Here is a 19,710-nt window from a genome sequence, read left to right as displayed (position 1 = left end):
TATTGGCCATTTGTATATCTTTTTTTGGAGAAATGTCTATTCAAATCCTTTTCCTATTTTTTTAACTGGATTGTCTATGTATTATTGAGTTGTAAGCATCCATATATTTTCTTCTGTGTTCTGGATTGTTAAGCTTTCTGTCCTTTCTTTTCATTTTATCTGCATTACTATCCCAGCAGATAAGTAGATCATTATCATACCCATTTTATAGAAAGTAATTTTGTGAAAGTGTCAGAGGTAGTAATTAATGGGATTATGCCTGGTCATCTTATTCCTAGTACAATGTTCTGTCCCTATACTGTTACCTAAATAATACAGATTGGCAGTTTGGGGATAATGGAAATAATGAATCATTGATGGTGGCCTTTTTTAAGATTAAAGTTTAATGATGAACCCATTATTTTACCATTTTGATTCTGACCTGAAGTCTCCAAAATGGAACTTAAAAATGAAAATTTTCATGAGTATTCTCAGAAGATAAGATAATATAAAATGTTTGGAAATGAAAGCATTCTGTTTGTTAAATATTTGTTTATTTGTTAAATATTACAGCAGTTTGAAATAAGTCAATCAGAAGACAAACATTATATAGTCTCATTCATTTGGGGAATATAAATAATAGTGAAAGGGAATAGAGGGGAAGAGAGAAGAAATGGGTAGGAAATATCAGAAAGGGAGACAGAACATGGAAGACTCCTAACTCTGGGAAACGAACTAAGGGTGGTGGAAGGGAGGAGGGCGGGGGGTGGGGGTGACTGGGTGGCGGGCACTGAGGGGGGCACTTGATGGGATGAGCACTGTGTGTTATTCTGTATGTTGGCAAATTGAACACCAATAAAAATAAATTTAGTATTATAAAAAAATGAAAAAAATATTACAGCAGTTTATAGTCATTGAGGACAAGAAGCCAGAGAGAAACGAGGAGTAATATTACTTTGCAATAAGGCATACTACTAAACAAAAATATCCCCCATTACTGAATATGTTTGATCTTATATAGCCAAAAAATATCTGTAAACTGATCTGGGCTTTACTGGTAAAACACTAAAAATTGAGAATTCATGATCATCACACTTACTAGATTTATCAACTTGTGATTTCCCCCCTCCTTTAATATAGAATTTAAAAAATTGAAACGTTAACACAATATTTGGTTGTGATGCAATTTTTCATGCCTTTGATAAAGGGAAAATATAATGTGTTGAATTCTGTAGTAGAAGATAAGCCTGTTGAAATCCAGTAAAAATACTTTTTGGTGATTCATTTAATTTGCAATTTAGTTTTAGTTATTTTTTTTGTCTCTTTTATGTGTGTACATATAAGCCTTCAATCTTCCATCACTAACCTACCATCCATAGTCAGTACAGTTTCCAGATTTTAAGCTGAAAAAATGTCTGTGGAGAATGATGAAATGCAATATTATTCCAAAATAGAATGCTTCTATATAACTTGAAACCAGGATTTATCTTGTTAAACTGAATAAAAAGACTTCAGGAAGACCTTAGGAAACAAATTTGTTGCCCCAAAGGGATGATAATTACTTGAGTTTTTTCTTTGAATGTATTTAAAAGAAACACATTAAAGAAATAAATCAAGAATAAAGATACTATTTTGTGAGAAAATTTAGTATATATATAATGTATGCGTATTAAGATATATTTTCTTTAGAGTGGTAGAAAAACTTCCTAAGTTGCAGTTAGTAAGATCCAAGAATGTAAAGTGCTTTTAAATTATTTTTGAAAGATTCTACATAATATCTAATTTTTAAGATCATGTGTTCTGGTATCTTAATTATAGTGCTCCTGCTGTTTTAATTCAGTGATAATTGTTTTAAAAATTTTATTTTAATGTTGAATTTTTCTAGGTGGATATTCCATCTATTATAACCAAGAAACTTTTAAAAGCAGCAATGAAGCATATAGAAGTGATAGTTAAAGCCAGTCAGAAAGGTAATACAGTTTTCTACTATAAAGTTTGAGTGATTTTCATATACTTTCACCTTAAATACCTAAGTATAAATACTGATGCATTAATTGATGTTCACAAATGCTGTGAAAGTATTCTTTTAAACCAAAATCCTTTTTTTTTTCCAAAATCATTTTTAATACTTTGTTTACAGTATAAGTGATTGTGAAAACTCAGGAATCTATGAAAATTCAAATATAGTTAACTTTTGACTGTCATCATTGATGACTGTCATCTTCTTTTAAGTGATAGTCTGTTACCTTTATTATTCCTTCTGAGTTATCTCTCATCTCTTCCCCCCTTTCTCTTCTTAATGATTTCAACAGTTTTGCCCTATTCCAGCCCATTGCTACAATGTTAATTTCACAATACCACAATTCTCATGTTATCTCTACTAAAAAAAAAATTTAGCGACTCTGTTATGGAGTCTACTTTCTAGTCGGGGATGCCTGGGCTCAGCGCTTTAGTGCCTGCCTTGGGCCCAGGGCGTGATCCTGGAGTCCCGGGATCAAGTCCCACATCGTGTCTGCTTCTCCCTTTGCCTTGTGTCTCTGCCTCTCTTCTGTGTCTCTCATGAATAAATAAATAAAATCTTTAAAAATAAATAAATAAATACTTTCTAGTCAAATATTTTGATTTACTCTTATATTTCACTCTTATGTGTTGGCTGGGATCACCCATTTGCAGTTTTTTGTGAATGTCCCGGCCTTTTTATGGTCATGGTTTGCGTGTAGCATACATTCAGCAAATGCTTTCTGATTGAATGAATGAAATCTTCATTTGGGACTTGTCTTGCTTTTAGATCAAACTGATTTTATTTTATTTTTTTTAACAAAATTACATTGATGCTCTATACTTTCTCTGCAAAACTGATTTCCCGGGATACCTGGGTGGCTTAGCAGTTGAGCATCTGCCTTCAGCTCTTGGAGTGATCCTGGGATTCCGGAATTGAGTCCCACATCAGGCTCCCTCTGGGGAGCCTGCTTCTCCCTCTGCCTATGTCTCTGCCTTTCTCTCTGTGTCTCTCATGAATAAATAAATAAAATCTTAAAACAAACAAACAAACAGATTTTCTTGTGTTTGCATTTAGTATTCTTTGTCAGTGTTTTCCCAGTGCTTTTGGTATTCTTTGTCAGTGCTACATACTATTCCATGTATGTAACTGTGTAGAAGAGGTTTCATGGTCTTATTTTCTGACAATTACTATGTATTATATTCCCCTTCTGGAAATTCCCAGTAAATATTAGCATACCAAAATCTCTGAGTAGTCCTGTAGCAAAATATATATATATATATATATATATATATATATCTTTAACTATTTAAGTAGCTTTAAATTTCCCATACCCCAAATTGGTTTGAGTACAGAACCAATATTCCCTCCTTCATAATATCAGTTAATATAAGCAGTTCATTTGGGGAAATTGTGTTCTAGGTAGAGTTGAAGTCAAAATAAATCAAATTATTAGTTTGTTTTTTGGTATGAATAATTCTTCAGTTATGAGAAGCATTTCAAATTTTATGTATATATTTAAGATTTTTTCTGTGTTTATCATTTAATAACAGCTAAAAGTAGTTTTACCTTCAAAATAGTTAAAAAGAGTTTGAATATGTGTGATTTAATTGTTGAATAAAAATTAACAAATATTGGGACTCCTGGGGTCTTAGCAGTTGAGCGTCTGCCTTTGGCTCAGGGTGTGATTCCAGTCCTGGGATTGAGTCCCACATCAGGCTGCCTGTGAGGAGCTTGCTTCTCCCTCTGCCTATATCTCTGCCTCTCTCTCTCTCTCTCTCTCTCTCTCTCTCTGTCTTTTTTTATTTTTATTTTTTTAAGATTTTGCTTATTCATGAAATACACAGAGAAAGGGAGAGAGAGGCAGAGAAACAGGCAGAGAGAAGCAGGCTCCATGTAGGGAGCCCGACGTGGGACTCGATCCCGCGTCTCCAGGATCACACCCTGGGCCGAAGGCAGGTGCTAAACTGCTGAGCCACCAGGGATCCCCTCACTATGTCTTTCATGAATAAATAAAATCTTTAAAAAAATTAACAAATATCATTATCCTGTCACTGATAAAAACAAACTTGAAGATAGCAATGATCTTATAAGAGCCATTTTGTCAAGGCTACTTTACTATCAGAAAAAAATTGGGAGATGCCTGGGTGGCTTAGTGGTCGAGCATCTGCCTTCAGCTCTGGTTGTGATCCCGGGGTCCTGGGATCAAATTCCACGTCAGGCTCCCCATGGGGAGCATGCTTCTCCCTCTCCCTAGGTCTCTGCTTCTCTCTCTCTGTCTGTTTCATGAATAAATAAATTAAATCTTTAAAAAAAAAGGAAAATATTTGGGGTGCCTGGGTAGCTCAGTTGGTTAAGCCTCTGCCTTTGACTAAAGTCATGATCCCGGGATCTTGGGATTGAGCCCCACATCGGGCTCCTTGCTCATTGGGGAGCTTGCTTCTCCCTCTCTCTCTGCCTACTGCTCCCCCTGCTTGTGCTGTCTTGCTGTCTCTCTTGGTCAAATAAATAAATTCTAACCCCCCCCCCCAAGCCCCACAAAAAAACAACCAGAAAACCCATAGGGGCATCTGGGTGTCTCAGTTGGGTAAGCATTTGCCTTTGGCTCAGGTTGATTCCAAGGTCCTGGGATCCAGCCCCAAATCTGGCTCACTGCTCAGTAGAAAGTCTGCTACTTCCTCTCCCTCTGCCCCTCTCCATGTGTGCACATGCTCTCTTTCTCTCTCTCTCTCACATACAGAAATAAATTCTTAAAAAAACGAAACAAAACAGAAAAAGTGGGGATTTTATTAGTAAATTTATTATTATTTTTAAAGATTTTATTTTTAAGTAATCTCTACCCACAATATGGGGCTCAGACTCACAACTTGGATATCAAGAATCCCAATCCACTGATTGAGCCAGCCAGGTGCTCAGTAAATTTTACTTTTTAGAGCAGGTTAAATTTATAGAAAAATTGAGCAGGAAATATAGATATATATATAGAGCGTGCTCATGTATCTTCATCTTTTCCCCATTAACATCTTGTATTAGTTGCTATATTTGTTACTTTTGATAAACCAATATTGACATAATGCCATCTATCTGCCATTACTGAATAGTTTCACTGCTTTAGAAATCCCCTGTGTTTCACACAGACATCTCCCTCTTTCCTTCATGAACCTCGGGCAACCATTGATCTTTTTGTTGTCTGCTCAGCTTTGCCTTTTCCCGAATGTGATGTAGTTAGAATCATACTATAGCCTTTCCAGACTTCCTTCTTTTATTTAAAAATACGGATTTAAGGCTCCTCAGTGTCTTTTCATGGCTCAATAGCTCATTTCTTTTTATTGCTCAGTTATATTCCAGTGTATGGATATGCCACAGTTTATTTATCCATTCACCTATTGAAGGACATTTTGCCTGCTTCCAAGTTTGGGTACTTATGAATAAAGCTGCTGTAAACATTTATGTGCTGGTTTTTATGTGGGAGAAGTATTTTTAATCTAGTCGTTTTTCTAAAGATAGATACTTTTAACACAGGCTCTGAGTAAATGGAGACACCTTTTATTTTTAGCTGAATTATCAGTTTAAATAAAATTCCTCCATTTTTTTTTATCTCTAACAGAGTGGTGATATATATATATATATATATATATATATATATATATATGAAATTTATTATTTTAGTTTGAAGCTTATTATTGAGTCTTTACAAGGGGGGAGTTGCTAACTTGGTACTATTAATGCAAAAAATGGTTCCCAACTATAAAATCACCATAAAATGCTAGATTTGATTAATTAATAACATTGTAGTTAATGAGATTCATAGAATTAAAAGGCCTGAGATTAGATGGGCTTTTATTTTATTCACATGTCCTGGCATTCTAAATATTGCAACAGTGAATTAGATAGACTTATAAAAAACGGTTTTCAGGTTTTTGAATTTTCATTACTTTAATGCATGGTTTTGTTTTCTAAATTCTTTGGCCTCACAATTGTGCATTGTTCAGAAGTTAAAGGTTTATCTCTTCATTCATATTCCTTTTACTCTCTGTGTTTTCTTTGCAATCTTGTCTCTTGAGAATAGGGATTAGATCATCGTTTTCTGTCTGTGTATGTACTGTTGTAGCTCTTAGAAATACTGAATGTGGGCAGCCCAGGTGGCCCTGTGGTTTAGTGCCGCATTCAGCCCAGGGCCTGATCCTGGAGACCCTGGATCGAGTCCCACGTCAGGCTCCCTGCATGGAGCCCGCTCCTCCCTCTGCCTGTGTCTCTGCCTCTCTCTCTCTGTGTCTCTCATGAATAAATAAAAATCTTAAAAGAAAAAAAAGAAATACTGAATGTATACACATTAGAAGTAGTAGTTTAATTATTTTTTAAAAAAGATTATTTGTCAGAAAGAGGAAGAGAGCACTTACAAGCAGGGGGAGTAGTAGAGGGAGAGTGAAAGGTAGGTTCTCTGCTGAGCAGGGAGCTTGACATGGGGCTTGATCCTAGAACTCTGGGATCATGACCATAGCCAAAGTCAGATGCTTAACTGATTGAGCCACCCAGGTGCCCTGCACTGGTTTAATTTAAATTAATAGTAAATTGCGCAGAAGGACCTTACTTTCCAGTTTTTCATCCTAAAGATATCTCTTTGTCATGGATTCTGAAGACCTTTCCTGTTTTGGTTGGAAACTGCTAAATGATTAGGCAGTAGATGTACTGATGATTAGTGGGAATTAATCCATGCTCTGTTTTCCAGCATCTATATTTTGCTTATATTCTTAATTACAATTTTCCTCCCCTATATTCTTTTTTTTTTCCTATATTCTTTTTTATCTTTTGGTTGATTATTTTCTCATTATCTAGAGCTACAAAAAGCTTTCATGTCTGACAGATGTTGAATAGATTCCAAAATGGTTTTTTAATTTATATATTGTGTGTGAATGCTTAATCACATTGAATGTTATAATTTTTATTCACTTTGCATGGTGACTTTTCAGTGTTTATATCTACTTATATCTACTCTTTATTGCTATGGGAACTGAGGCTCATAGGGTTTATATCATTTGTTCCAGATCATATTAGTTAAGTATAGCTGGAATTTAGCATGGCTTAGTCTTATTTTATATTCTGGCTCATGACAAATTTTTAAAAGGTCTGTGCTCTAAATTCTTGGAGAAAATGCTTAGTAAATAATGGCATAACTATGAAATAAAATGCATTTCTTGTAAAAACTACATCCATCTTTACCAGTCATTCTTTTGTATCTCAGGCACAGGTACCCTTCATTTACCTTCTTACTACTCACACTATTAGAATGTATATATTGGCTTTTTGGGGTTAATGTGCTTGGCATCCTCTTTAAATAAAAATAGAAGAAAATAGTCAAATGCCATTGAATTACAATTAATATTCCTTTCATAGACTCCATGGTTTAAACTTGGCACAAAGTGCAAATAGGGGAAAGCATGACTTGTTTTCTTCCATGTCTTTGAGGTGTGTAAAAAAGAGTGACAATACTATTACATTTAAGTTAAAATACTATTTTGGAGCACTTGGGTGGCTCAGGCAGCTAAGTCTCTGACCCTTTGATTTCGGCTCTGATCATGATCCCAGGATCATGAGATGAAGCCCTGCATCAGGCTCCACACTCAGCAGAGTCTGCTCTAGAAGCTCTCCCTTTTCCTCTGCCCTTTCCCACTGCCCACCCCTCAACTGTCTTTCTAAAATACTAGTTTAATACTTGGCCTTTGAAGAAAAATTTCTTTTAGGGATGCCTGGGTGGTTCAGTGGTTAAGCATCTGCCTTCGGCTCAGGGCGTGGTCCTGCAGTATCAGGATCGAGTCCCGTATCAGGTTCCCTGCATGGAGCCTGCTTCTCCCTCTACCTGTGTCTCCGCCTCTCTCTGTGTCTCTCATGAATAAATAAATAAAAATTTTTAAAACAGATTTCTTTTATTTATTTTTATTTTTTTAAAGATTATTTATTTATTAGACACACACACACAGAGAGAGAGAGAGAGATAGAGATAGATAGATAGATAGATAGAGAGAGAGAGAGAGAGAGAGAGAGAGAGACAGGCAGAGGGATAAGCAGGCTCCATGCAGGGAGCCCGACGTGGGACTTGATCCTGGGTCTTCAGGATCTCGCCCTTGGCTGAAGGTGGCGCTAAACTGCTAAGCCACCGGGGCTGTCCTAATTTCTTTTATTTTTTAACTTATTTAAAAAGATTTTATTTATTTATTCATGAGAGACACAGAGAGAGGCGGAGACATAGGCAGAGCCAATGCGGGACTCAATCCCAGGAGCCTGGGATCACAACCTGAGCCAAATGCAGATGCTCAACCACTGAGCCACCCAGGCACTCTGAAAGCTTTCTTTTAATGTAAGTTTTATCATCAGTTAATATTTATTAAGTAATTTATCTCTTCATAGGACTTATGCCATAAACAGTTCCGTATCTCTTATGTCCTATATTCTGAACAGAAGACCTAGAACTTAACCTAAGAAGCCAGTTTTTATACTATAAGTGCTTTAAAAGTTTACCTGAATGATTTATTTATTTATTTTTAAAGATTTTGTTTATTCATGAGAGACACAGGGAGAGAGGCAGAGACGTAGGCAGAGGTAGCAGCAGGCTCCCTGAGAGGAACTCGACACAGGACTCTATCTCAGGACCTGGAGATCATGGCCTGAGCCAAAGGCAGATGCTCAAGCACTGAGCCACGCAGGCATCCCTACCTGAATGATTTAAATATGAAAGCAGAGACAAAGAATTTTAACAGGGTTTGTGTGTGTGTGTATGTGTGTGTGTGTATGTGTGTTTGCAGAAGATGAACAAGGTATAACTTCTGATAATAGTTTTATATGTGCTAGAAGTTGTCTATAGTTTTTTCCACTTTTCAGAATAAATATTTGCTTTTGTTTAATATCATTTGCAAAGTAGTGATATGAATTAAAATTCTTGTTTGCCATGGGGAAAGGTCTTTTTATCAAATTTTTAATTTATCAATTAAACTTCTGGCAGAAAAAAAAAAACTTCTGGCAAGGAGGAAAATTATTACTCTTATATCCTGTTTGTAAAAAATTTCCCAGTAGAATACATATTGGAAAGAAAGGAGGGCTAGGAAAGGAATGACTGTGTAAATGGTTTACTGTTGGTTAGTAGAAATGGCTGAAGTTATTTAGTGTTGCTTAACTTCTTTCAATATTTATTTATTTATTTTATCTCTATTTATAGTAGAAAATACAGAGTTTTTACAGCAAGCTGCTTTAGAAGAATATGGTCCAGAGCTTCATGTGGCTTTGAGGAGCCGAAGAGATGAATTACACTATTTAAGGAAACTTACTGAACTACTTTTTCCTTATATTTTACCTCCTAAAGCAACAGACTGCAGGTATAAATAGTCTGGAAAATGTCATAGCAGTATTTGCATACCATGCCATATGTATATTGTTATTCTTGATCATAATAGGAGTATACTAAAACTTGAGATGAACCTGTGATGTGAGTAACTTTGCATTTAAGAAATATAATTTGTCAGGTCTTAAAATGCCATTTTAGGTGCTAAGCACTCATGATGTGTTGTGTTACTTAGAGTTTTTTTGAGGGGGAAGTGATCTTGGGAAATCAAGATAAATATGAAGGAAATCAAGATAAATATGAATAAAATCAGCTTTTCTTTTTTTTTTAATCAAATAGGAACTATTCATTTTCTTTTTTTAAATTTTTTTTTAAAAATTAGCTTTTCTTAAATTTGAGATCATTATACTTTGTTAATTCCTCTGTCTTCCATTTTGAAGACATAAACATTCTGACTCAGTAACAGAAAACTTTGAACAAACTAAACAAAGTTTGTGTTTTAAGGTTATACCTCTGAAGAATAATTAGAATTGATCTAGACCATCCTTTTTCTGGTAGAAACATGTTTAGATTATTCCATAAACTTACCTCATTACTTTCACCCTGATAATTCTTAGAGGAGAAACCATGGCTTATTTTTAGTGATGTACTTTTAAATTTTATTTATTTAAGTTTTATTTTTAAGTAATTACACTCAAAGTGGGATGTGAACTTACCAGTTGATCTAGAAACTCCTAGATCAAGAGTTGCATGTACTGTACTGACTGAGCCATCCAAGCATTCCCTGCAGTAATGTACTTTAAATATTACTTTATTTTATTCATAACATAAAATTTGTATCAAAAAATACTAGTATTTTAAATATTTTAATGAAAATATTTTTATTTGAACAGATTAATGTATAATATTTAAATATTATAATTATGAAATGTATTAGACTATTAAAAACTTACTTGCTTTAAACATTAATTTAAAAATGTATTAAATATTTTAAATATTCTGAGGTGGGGATGTTTTCTAATCCTCATCCAAATCCCTCCTGTTAAGGAAATTTTTTTTTCTCTTAAACAGTACTTCTTTTAGCCAGTTCAGGAATCCAAGTATGGTCTGTGAACCACTAGCGTAAATGAGCATTATTTGGGAACTTTAAAGAAATTCAGAATCTGGGGGGACATATCTACTGGATCATAGTCAGCATTTTAGTGAGATCTCCAGGTAAGAACGGATGTAAATCACTAAATATGTACAATATTGTTTGTTTTTCCAGATCCCTGACTTTGCTTTTAAGAGAGATCCTTTCTGGTTCGGTATTCCTTCCTTCTTTGGATTTCCTAGCTGATCCAGTAAGGCTTAAAAAATGGTTTTAAATTGTGGTAAAATACTGTAACATCAAGTTTATCATCTTAAATGTTTTTGTACATACAGTTCAGTGGTATTAAATACACTCATTTTTGAGCAGCCATCACTACTACCCATCTCTAGAACTCTTTTCATCTTACGAAGCTGAAACTCTGTAGCCATTAAATAGTAATTCTCCATTCTTCCTTCTTCCTATATACTGGCAACTACTACCATACTTTCTATCTCTATGAATTTGACTCTTCCTGGTACCTTGTATAAGTGTGTCCATGCAGTATTTGTCTTTTATGACGGCCTTATTTCCCTTAGCATAATGTCCCCAAGATTCATCCACTTTGTAGCATATATTAGAATTTCCTGCCTCATCAAGACTGAATAATATTCCATTGTAGGTATATACCATATTTTGCTATTTATTCATCCATTGCCACTTGAGTTGTTTTTACTTTTGAACCAGTACAATTTTGAAGAAGCAGGACTAATTTATAAACATTTTAAATGCTGAAGTTAGAATAACTTTTTCTTTGCCCACTTTCTTTTTATTGCCCTGCATTGCATTTTTTTTTAAAGATAGATTGATTGATTTGAGAGGGAGAGCATAAGCATGAGCTGGGGTAGGGGTAGAGGGTGAGGGAGAGGGAAAGAGAATCCCAGCAGACTCCCTGTTAAGTGTGGAGCCTAGCATGGGGTTCATTCCTACAATCTTGAGATCATGACCTGAGCTGAAATCAAGAGTCAGATGCTCAACCAACTAATCCACCCAGGCATCCCCTACATTGCAGATTTTTTAAAGTGCCTCTATGTTACATATGTACAACTGCTTTGCCACTGTTCCATTTGTTTCTTTATTTTTCTAGAAACTTTCACAATATGCAGAAAGTTTTGAGAATTTTGGGCAGAATATAGTAATAGAATTAGTTTGACCTATGTGTATTATTTTCCATTAGGATACTGTGAATCATTTACTTATCATCTTCATAGATGACAGTCCAGTGAGTATTGAGTATTAACTTTGAATTTTGATTCATATCTGTCAAAGCATATGATACTTTTATTGAATTAATAAATTCTCTTTCTTCATAGCCTGAGAAAGCAACTGAACTGCCTTCCCCTTTGGTTCCATTCTTGCAGAAATTTGCAGAACCTAGAAATAAAAAGCCATCTGTAAGTATTTTTAGCAATAATGTATATTATTGTTAAAATTTTCATTTACTTGGGGCACCTGGGTGGCTCAAGTCGTTGAGCATCTGCCTTTGGCTCAGGGCATGATCCCGAAGTCCTGGGATCGAGTCCCACATTGGGTTCCCTGCCTGGAGCCTGCTTCTCCCCCTGCTGTGTCTCTGCCTCTTTCTCTGTCTTTCATGAATAAATAAAATCTTTAAGAAAAAATTTTTACTTATTTATTTTTTAAAGATTTTATTTATTTATTAGAGAGAGGGATAGCATGAGTAGGGGGTTCGGGGCAGAGGAGGGAGGAAAAGCAGACTCCCTGCTGAACAGGGAGTCTGACGTGGGGTTTGATCTCAGGACCTGGAGATCATGACCTGAGTTGAAGGCAGACACTTAACTGACCAAACCACTCAGGCTCCCCTGTTATTTTTGATATAAACTATTTTATCAGTGTTGATATATGGACTTGACTTACTCTTCTCCCATATTGTATCAAGGTGCTGAAGTTAGAATTGAAGCAAATCAGAGAACAGCAAGATCTCTTATTTCGTTTTATGAACTTTCTGAAACAAGAAGGAGCGGTGCATGTATTGCAGATATGTCTGACTGTGGGTGAGGCTTACCTGTGCACTTTACCAAAGTCATTTTTACACTTTTTAATGTATTTGTTATATACTGTAAATACATTTGAATGTTTAGATCACATCTGATTTTGTAGTTGTCATGTGTCATTGTACTAAATTTCATTTTACTAGAAAATCTAAATGCATCTTTGAGTTGTCTCTTAAGTGTCCACTCCTTTCCAGATCGGAACATAAGTTATAACTAACTTCAACCAACTGACTTATTTTTAAATATAACTTTAAAAAATTGATATATAATTTACACAATGAAACTCACAGAATTTAAATGCAGGAGATCCCTGAGTGGCACAGCGGTTTGACGCCTGCCTTTGGCCCAGGGCGCGATCCTGGAGACCCGGGATCGAATCCCATGTCGGGCTCCCGGTGCATGGAGCCTGCTTCTCCCTCTGCCTGTGTCTCTGCCTCTCTCTCATTCTGTGACTATCATAAATAAATAAATAATTAATTAAAAAAAAAGAATTTAAATGCAAAGTTTGATGAGTTTTGACACATCTATACATCGGTGTAACCTACACCTTTATCAAGATATAGAACGTTATCATCACCCCCAGAAAGTTAGGACCCTTCCCAAACACTCCCACTCCTCCCAAGCAGTCACAGGTCTCATTTCTCTTGCCACAGATTAGTTTTGACTGTACAGTTTCCTTATATAAATGGAGTACATTGTATGTGCTCTTTTGTGCCTGGCTTCATTAATTCAGGATAATGCTTTTTAAGATTGGTTCATGTTGTATAGAGGAATAGTTTGCTCTTTTTTAGTGTTAAGTAGTAGTCTTTTGTATGAGTGTACCATGGTTTTGTTTTGTTTTTATTTTTGTTTTAATTCATTCCTCTTATGGATGAGTATATCTGTACTGCTTTCACGTTTGGGCTATTATGAATAAAATCGCTCTGTACAATCCTGTATAAGGCTTTCTGTTGAGTGTATGTTTAATAACTGGAAGTAGAATTACTGGGTCACAGGGTAGATATATATTTTGTTTTATGAGAAATTACCACATTGTTTTCCAAAGTTATTGTACTCTTTTACTCTTTCTAGCAAATGTGTGAGAATTCTAGTAGCTCCATACCTTTATCAAAATTTGGTGGTTTTGTCTTTTTAATATTAGCCATTTTAGTGGGTGTGTGGTGGTATCCTATTGTGCTTTTAATTTGCATTTCTCTAATGACTGCTGTTGAACATTTTATCATATGCTTATTGGTCATTCAGTTATCTTTGTATGGTGGAAGTGTTTAAGTCTTTTGCTTATTTTTTTATTGAATTGTTTTTCTTTTTGTCATTAAATTATAGGAGTTCTTTATATATTCTAGATGTAAGTCTTTTGTCAGAAATAAATAATAAGAATATTTTCTTCCAGACTATGGGTTGTCTTTTCATTTTATTTTAATGAGTAGAATTTTAAAATTTTGATGATATTCAATATATATTTTTAATTTTATGGTTAGTGCTTTCAGAGACTTCTATTAGAAATCTTTGTTAACCTAAGTCAAAGTGATATTTGCTCATTTTTCTCTGGACGCCTTATAGTTTTATATTTTACATGTAGGTTTGTGATCTTGAAATATTTTCATGTTGATATTAGGTAGGGGTGGAGGTTCATTTTTTCCCTCCTATGGGTATGGATATCCAGTTTTTCTGATACTGATTTTTTTAAGAGGAATTTTTTTTCCCATCTTGAGTTTCTTTGGCATCTTGTTAAATTATTTGACCATATATGTGTGTCTGGATTCTCTTTTTTTCCATTGATTCATATGTCCGATTTTTGACCAATACCACAGTCTTGATTACTGTGACTACATAGGATGTCTTGAATCAAATTGCCTATTTCCACACACACACACACACACACGCACATACATGCTCATGGATACACATACATATATGCACGCACACAAAGCCTAGTTTGTAGGTTTTTTTTTTTTTTTTTTTTTTTAGAATTGCATTAAATCTATTGTATAGATTAACTCAGGGAGTAATGCCATCTCAACAGTATTTGGTTTCCAGTGTATGTACATGGAATATTTTTCCATTCATTTCATTTCAGCCTTATTTAATTTCTCTCTATAATGTTTCATAGTTTTCACTGTAGGTCTTTATGTTTTTGGAGGTATTTGCATGTGGTATTTAAAATAATTTTAGATTTGTGGCTAATGTACAGAAATAGAATGGATTCTTTTGCATATTGACTCTGTATCCTGTACCATTGCTACATTCACTTACTAGTTCTATAAGCTTTTTTGTACATTTCCTTAAGATTTTCTACGTACATAATTATGTCATTTGCAAATATAGTTTAAGTTTTTCCTTTATAGTGTTTATGCCTTTTATTTCTTTTTATTACCTATTGCAATGGTTAGGACCTTTACTTTAATGTTGAATTGAAGGGGGGTGAAAGTTGACATCCTTAAAAAAAAAAAAAAGTTGACATCCTTGCTTTGTTCCTGCTCTTAGGGGGATATCACTTAGTGTTATTCCATTATGTATGGTAATAGTCTGGGTTTCCTTTTGTAGATATCGTTGATCAGATTGAGAAAGTTTCCTTCTCTTCCTGGTTTGCTGAGAGTTTTTATCATGAATTGATACTAAATTTTTTGAATGTTTTTAATGCATCTCAGTAACCTATTTTATTGTCATGGAGTTATTTCCATGTGAAGCTATAGTGATGTCCTCCCTTTATTGGTAATTTGTACTTTCTTTTTCTTAATCTCTAGTGCTAGGGGTTTTATCAAATCTATTAATATTTTCGATTTGCTAATTTTCTACTTTTATTTTTATTTTCTTCTAATTACATTGAGTTCAGTTTGCGTTTCTTTTTCTGGTTTCTTAATTTTATTCCTGGCTTCTTTTTGAATACAGGGTTTTTAAAAACTATAAATTTCTGTCTATGAATTCCTATATCTAAATTTCCAAAATTTTGGATATTTGAGTTGTTTTTTTTTTTTTTTTAAAGATTTATTTATTTTAGAGAGAGAGCATGAGAGTGGGATAGGGGCAGAGGGAGAGGAAGAGGGAGAACTTCAAGTAGACTTTCCAGTGAGTGGAGCCTGATGTGGGTCTTGATCTTATGAGATTATGACCTGAGCTGAGATCAAGAGTTGGATGCTTAACTGAGTGAGCCATCCGGATGCCCCTGTTGTTTTTTGTTTTTCGTTTTTGTTTTTGTTTTTATTTTTTTTAAAGATTTTATTTATTTATTCATGACAGACACAGAGAGAGAGGCAGAGACACAGGCAGAGGAAGAAGGAGGCTCCATACAGGGAGCCTGACGTGGGACTCAATTCCGGGTCTCCAGGATCATACCCTGGGCTGAACTGCTGGGCCACCAGGGCTGCCCTGTTTTGGTTTTTAAATAAGCTCTACACCCAGCATGGGGCTTGAACTCACAACCCTGAGATCAAGAATCACATGCTCTACTGACTAAGCCCCCAAATATGTGATTTTTTTTATTGTAATTAAGTTTTAAATATTTTTAAATTTCCCTGTGGTTTATTCTTTGACTTAAATTTACCAACATTTGGAGATTTTTGAGATATCATACTGTGGTGGTTTTCTAATTTAATATTGTTATTAGGAGTGCCCGGGTGGATCTGACTCTTGATTTCGCCTCAGGTCATGATCTCAGGGCCCAGGGAACAAGCCCTATGTGGGACTTATTGCTCATCTTGGAGTCTGCTTAAAGATTCCTTATCTCCTTTGCCCCTCCCCAGTCTCCACCCCTCTTGGCTTGTGCATGTGCGTGCTCTTTCTCTTTCTCTCAAATAAATAAATCTTTAAAAAAAATACTGTTCTGAAAAAAAAATACTGTTCTGGTCAGACAACTTATTCTATGTGATTTCAGTCTTTTTCAAATTTATTGAAACTTGTTCTGTAGCTCCTCCATATGTCTTAATGTTCCCTGTTTGTGTGAGAACTTCTGTTTTGCTTTGTTGGGTAGTGTTCTATAAATGTCAATTTGGTTAAGTTGATGGATTGTCTAAAAATATTCTGTATTCTTTATGATTTTTTAATGGATTCGCTGTTTTTACCTTCAGTTTTGTAATTTTTTTCCCATGTATTTTGAACATTATTATTAGGTGCAGACACATTTAGGATTGTTATATCTTTATGATGAATTTGTCCTTTTATCATTATAAAATGTTCTTTTCTCTGGTAATTCTCTGTCTTGAAGTCTACTTGATTTGGGATTAATATGGCTACATTGTTCTTACAGAGGGGCTTGCATTGTATGTCTTTTTCTATATGATTAAAGTGTTTAATATTTCTTGTAAACACCATAGAGTTGAATCTTACTTTAAAAAAAATCTAGTTTGTTAATCTTTGCTTTCTAGTCAGGGTATGTAATATACCTTTACACTTAATGTAATACTTCTATGTTTATTGCTAGGTCTTTTTTTTTGTTTTTAAAGATTTTATTTATTTACTCATAGAGACACAGAGAGAGAATGAGAGGCCGAGACACAGGCAGAGGGAGAAGCAGGCTCCATGCAGGGAGCCTGACGTGGGACTCGATCCAGGGTCTCCAGGATCACGCCCCGGACTGCAGGCGGCGCTAAACCGCTGTGCCACTGGGGCTGCCCCTATTGCTAGGTCTTTGATCCTGGTATTTGTTTTACATTTGTTCCATATATTCTTATTCTTCTTTTACTTCTTTCTTGCCTTTCTTTGGGTTACTTGAGTATTTTTTAATATTCCATTTTATCTCTTCTATTGGCTTTTTATTTATGTCTCCTTTATTTTCTTCTCTTGTTTCTTCTCTTTAGTGGTTGCTCAGAGATTGCATTGTTAGTCTTTATCACAGTCTCCATTTAAAAAAAATTAACTGCTTCAGGAACACTGTAAGGACTTCAGTGTACTTCAGATTACTCCCTTCCTACCTGATGTGCTGTTATATATTTTAATTCTGTGTAGGCTATAAACTCTACAACACATTGGTATTTCTTCTTTAAACCTTCCATCCCCCACCCTCATTTTGGCCCTAGAGTTATTGGTATATTTACCTTTCTGGGGCTTTTTATTCCATTCTGCAGAATCAGGTTTCTGTTATCATTTTCCTGAAAGAAATTTTTTTTTTACATTTATTATAGCACCAATCTGATGGAAGTAAATTCTCTTAGGTTTTGTCTTTTTTTTTTTTTTTAATTTTATTTGTTTATTTGAGAGAGAGAGAGAGAGAGAGCACAAGTTGGGGGCAGAGGGAGAGAGAGAAGCAGGCTCCCTCCTTAACTCAATCTCATGACCCTGGGATCATGACCTGAGCCAAAGGCAGACACTGAACTTACTGAGCCACCCAGACACCCCAGTTTTTGTCTTTTTGAAAAGATGTTTATTTCGTATTCATTTTGAAGGATATTTTTACCAATATGTAATTCTAGGTTGACAGGTTTTTCTTTCACCATTTTAAAGTTATTCTTCGGGTAGCCCCGGTGGCGCAGTGGTTTAGCGCCACCTGCAGCCCAGGGCGTGATCCTGGAGACCCTGGATGGAGTCCCATGTCGGGCTCTCTGTGTGGAGCCTGCTTCTCCCTCTGCCTGTGTCTCTGCCTCTCTCTCTCTGTCTCTATGAATAAATAAATAAAATCTTTTAAAAAATAAATAAAGTTATTCTTCCATTATCTTTTAGGCAAAACCTCTTTCTTTCTTTTTTTCTTTCTTTCTTTCTTTCTTTCTTTCTTTCTTTCTTTCTTTCTTTCTTTCTTTCTTCTTTCTTCTTCTTCTTCTTCTTCTTCTTCTTCTTCTTCTTCTTCTTCTTCTTCTTCTTCTTCTTCTTCTCCTCGTCCTCCTTCTTCTTCTTTCTTTCTTCTTCTTCTTCTTCTTCTTCTTCTTCTTCTTCTTCTTCTTCTTCTTCTTCTTCCTTTTCTTCCTTCTTCTTTCTTCTTTTTTCTTCTTCTTCTTTCTTCTTTCTTCTTCTTCCTCTTTTTCTTCTTTTTCCTGTAAAAGAGGGAGGTTGGGGAGGAGGGTTGGAGGGAGAAAGAGAATCTTAAGCAGGCTTCATGCCTAGCATGAACACTGATGTGGGGCTCGATCTCATGACCATGAGATCATGACCTGAGCTGATATTAAGAGCTGGACACATAGCCTACTGACCTCCCAACTGCCCCAATACTATTCTTTCTAATGAGAAATTACCTTCCATTCTTACGTGTATTCCTCTCTATATAATATGTCCCCCTTCTCCCTGGCTGGTTTTATAATTTTCTCTTTATTTTTGGTGTGCAGAAATTTGACTATACTATGTAGTTTTCTTTTTATATGTTCTGCTTGGATGTTACTGAGTATCTTGAATATGTAGATTGGTGTCTTTTATCACTTTTGAAAATTCTTGGCTGTTGGGGCACCTAGGTGGCTCAGTCGGTTAAGCGTCTGATTCTTGGTTTCAGCTCAGGTCATGATCTGGTGGTCATGAGATTGAGCCCTGTGTTGGGCTCTGCTCTGAGTGTGGAGCCTATTTAGGATTCTCTCTCTCCTCTCCCTTCCCCCCACCACTCATACACTCTCTTCCCCTCAAAATCTAAAAAAAAGAAAAAAGAAAATTCTTGGGTGTTATCTCTTTGAATATTTTGCCTCATTTTCTTTCTCCTTTCTGTTCAAGGCTCCAATTATATGCATTTTATTATTATCCCAAGATAATTTTTTTAAGAATTAAAAAAATCCTCTTGCTTCAGTTAGATAATTAAGAATTAAGGGTGAACTCCATATTAATACATCTTATAGAAAGAAAAGGGAGTCAATATTTTGTCTATTCTACTGCTGTCATCTGATTTTAGAGAAAAAGATATATTTGTTCACACACTCAGTTCCATCAGTAGTCTGTAGTCTCCATGGTGGAAGAAAATATAATTTAAAAACATTGACTGAGGGATCCCTGGGTGGCACAGCGGTTTGGCGCCTGCCTTTGGCCCAGGGTGCGATCCTGGAGACCCGGGATCGAATCCCACATCGGGCTCCCGGTGCATGGAGCCTGCTTCTCCCTCTGTCTATGTCTCTGCCTCTCTCTCTCTCTCTCTCTCTCTCTCTCTCTCTCTGGGACTATCATAAATAAAAAAACAAAAAAACAAAAAAAAATTGAAACTTAAAAAAGCCTTAGGTTTCACTGGTCTTTAGTGAATTAGATTTCAAAATATTAAAACACTTGGTATAAAAAATTAATCGAATATGTTCTTTAAACAATTTTTAGAAATGTGTTTCCTAGTCTAAATTTTAGAAATTTTATTTCTGTGCAAGTATTT

General features: G+C 35.3%; 1 protein-coding gene across 6 annotated transcripts in view; it reads left to right on the top strand.

Annotated features, from left to right (window-relative positions):
* SNX14 (sorting nexin 14) overlaps positions 1-19,710 on the top strand; it is a 74,792-nt gene that overhangs the window by 21,573 nt on the left and 33,509 nt on the right. For 4 of the 6 annotated variants that reach the window (XM_055329803.1, XM_055329802.1, XM_055329801.1 and 1 more), the window contains exons 7-12: positions 1,865-1,949; positions 9,189-9,345; positions 10,579-10,654; positions 11,618-11,662; positions 11,754-11,834; positions 12,338-12,452. In XM_055329803.1, the coding sequence (XP_055185778.1) occupies positions 1,865-1,949; positions 9,189-9,345; positions 10,579-10,654; positions 11,618-11,662; positions 11,754-11,834; positions 12,338-12,452 (559 nt within the window). Of the gene's footprint in view, positions 1-1,864; positions 1,950-9,188; positions 9,346-10,578; positions 10,655-11,617; positions 11,663-11,753; positions 11,835-12,337; positions 12,453-19,710 lie in introns of those variants that run through there. The other 2 variants (XM_055329800.1, XM_055329804.1) reach the window with 2 other exon arrangements.

This window comes from Nyctereutes procyonoides, unplaced genomic scaffold (assembly GCF_905146905.1).
Source record: "Nyctereutes procyonoides isolate TBG_1078 unplaced genomic scaffold, NYPRO_anot_genome, whole genome shotgun sequence".
In the NCBI taxonomy this organism is placed as follows: Eukaryota; Metazoa; Chordata; class Mammalia; order Carnivora; family Canidae; genus Nyctereutes; species Nyctereutes procyonoides.
Note: the sequence above shows the minus strand (reverse complement) of the source record. Positions and strands in the feature narration are given on the sequence as shown.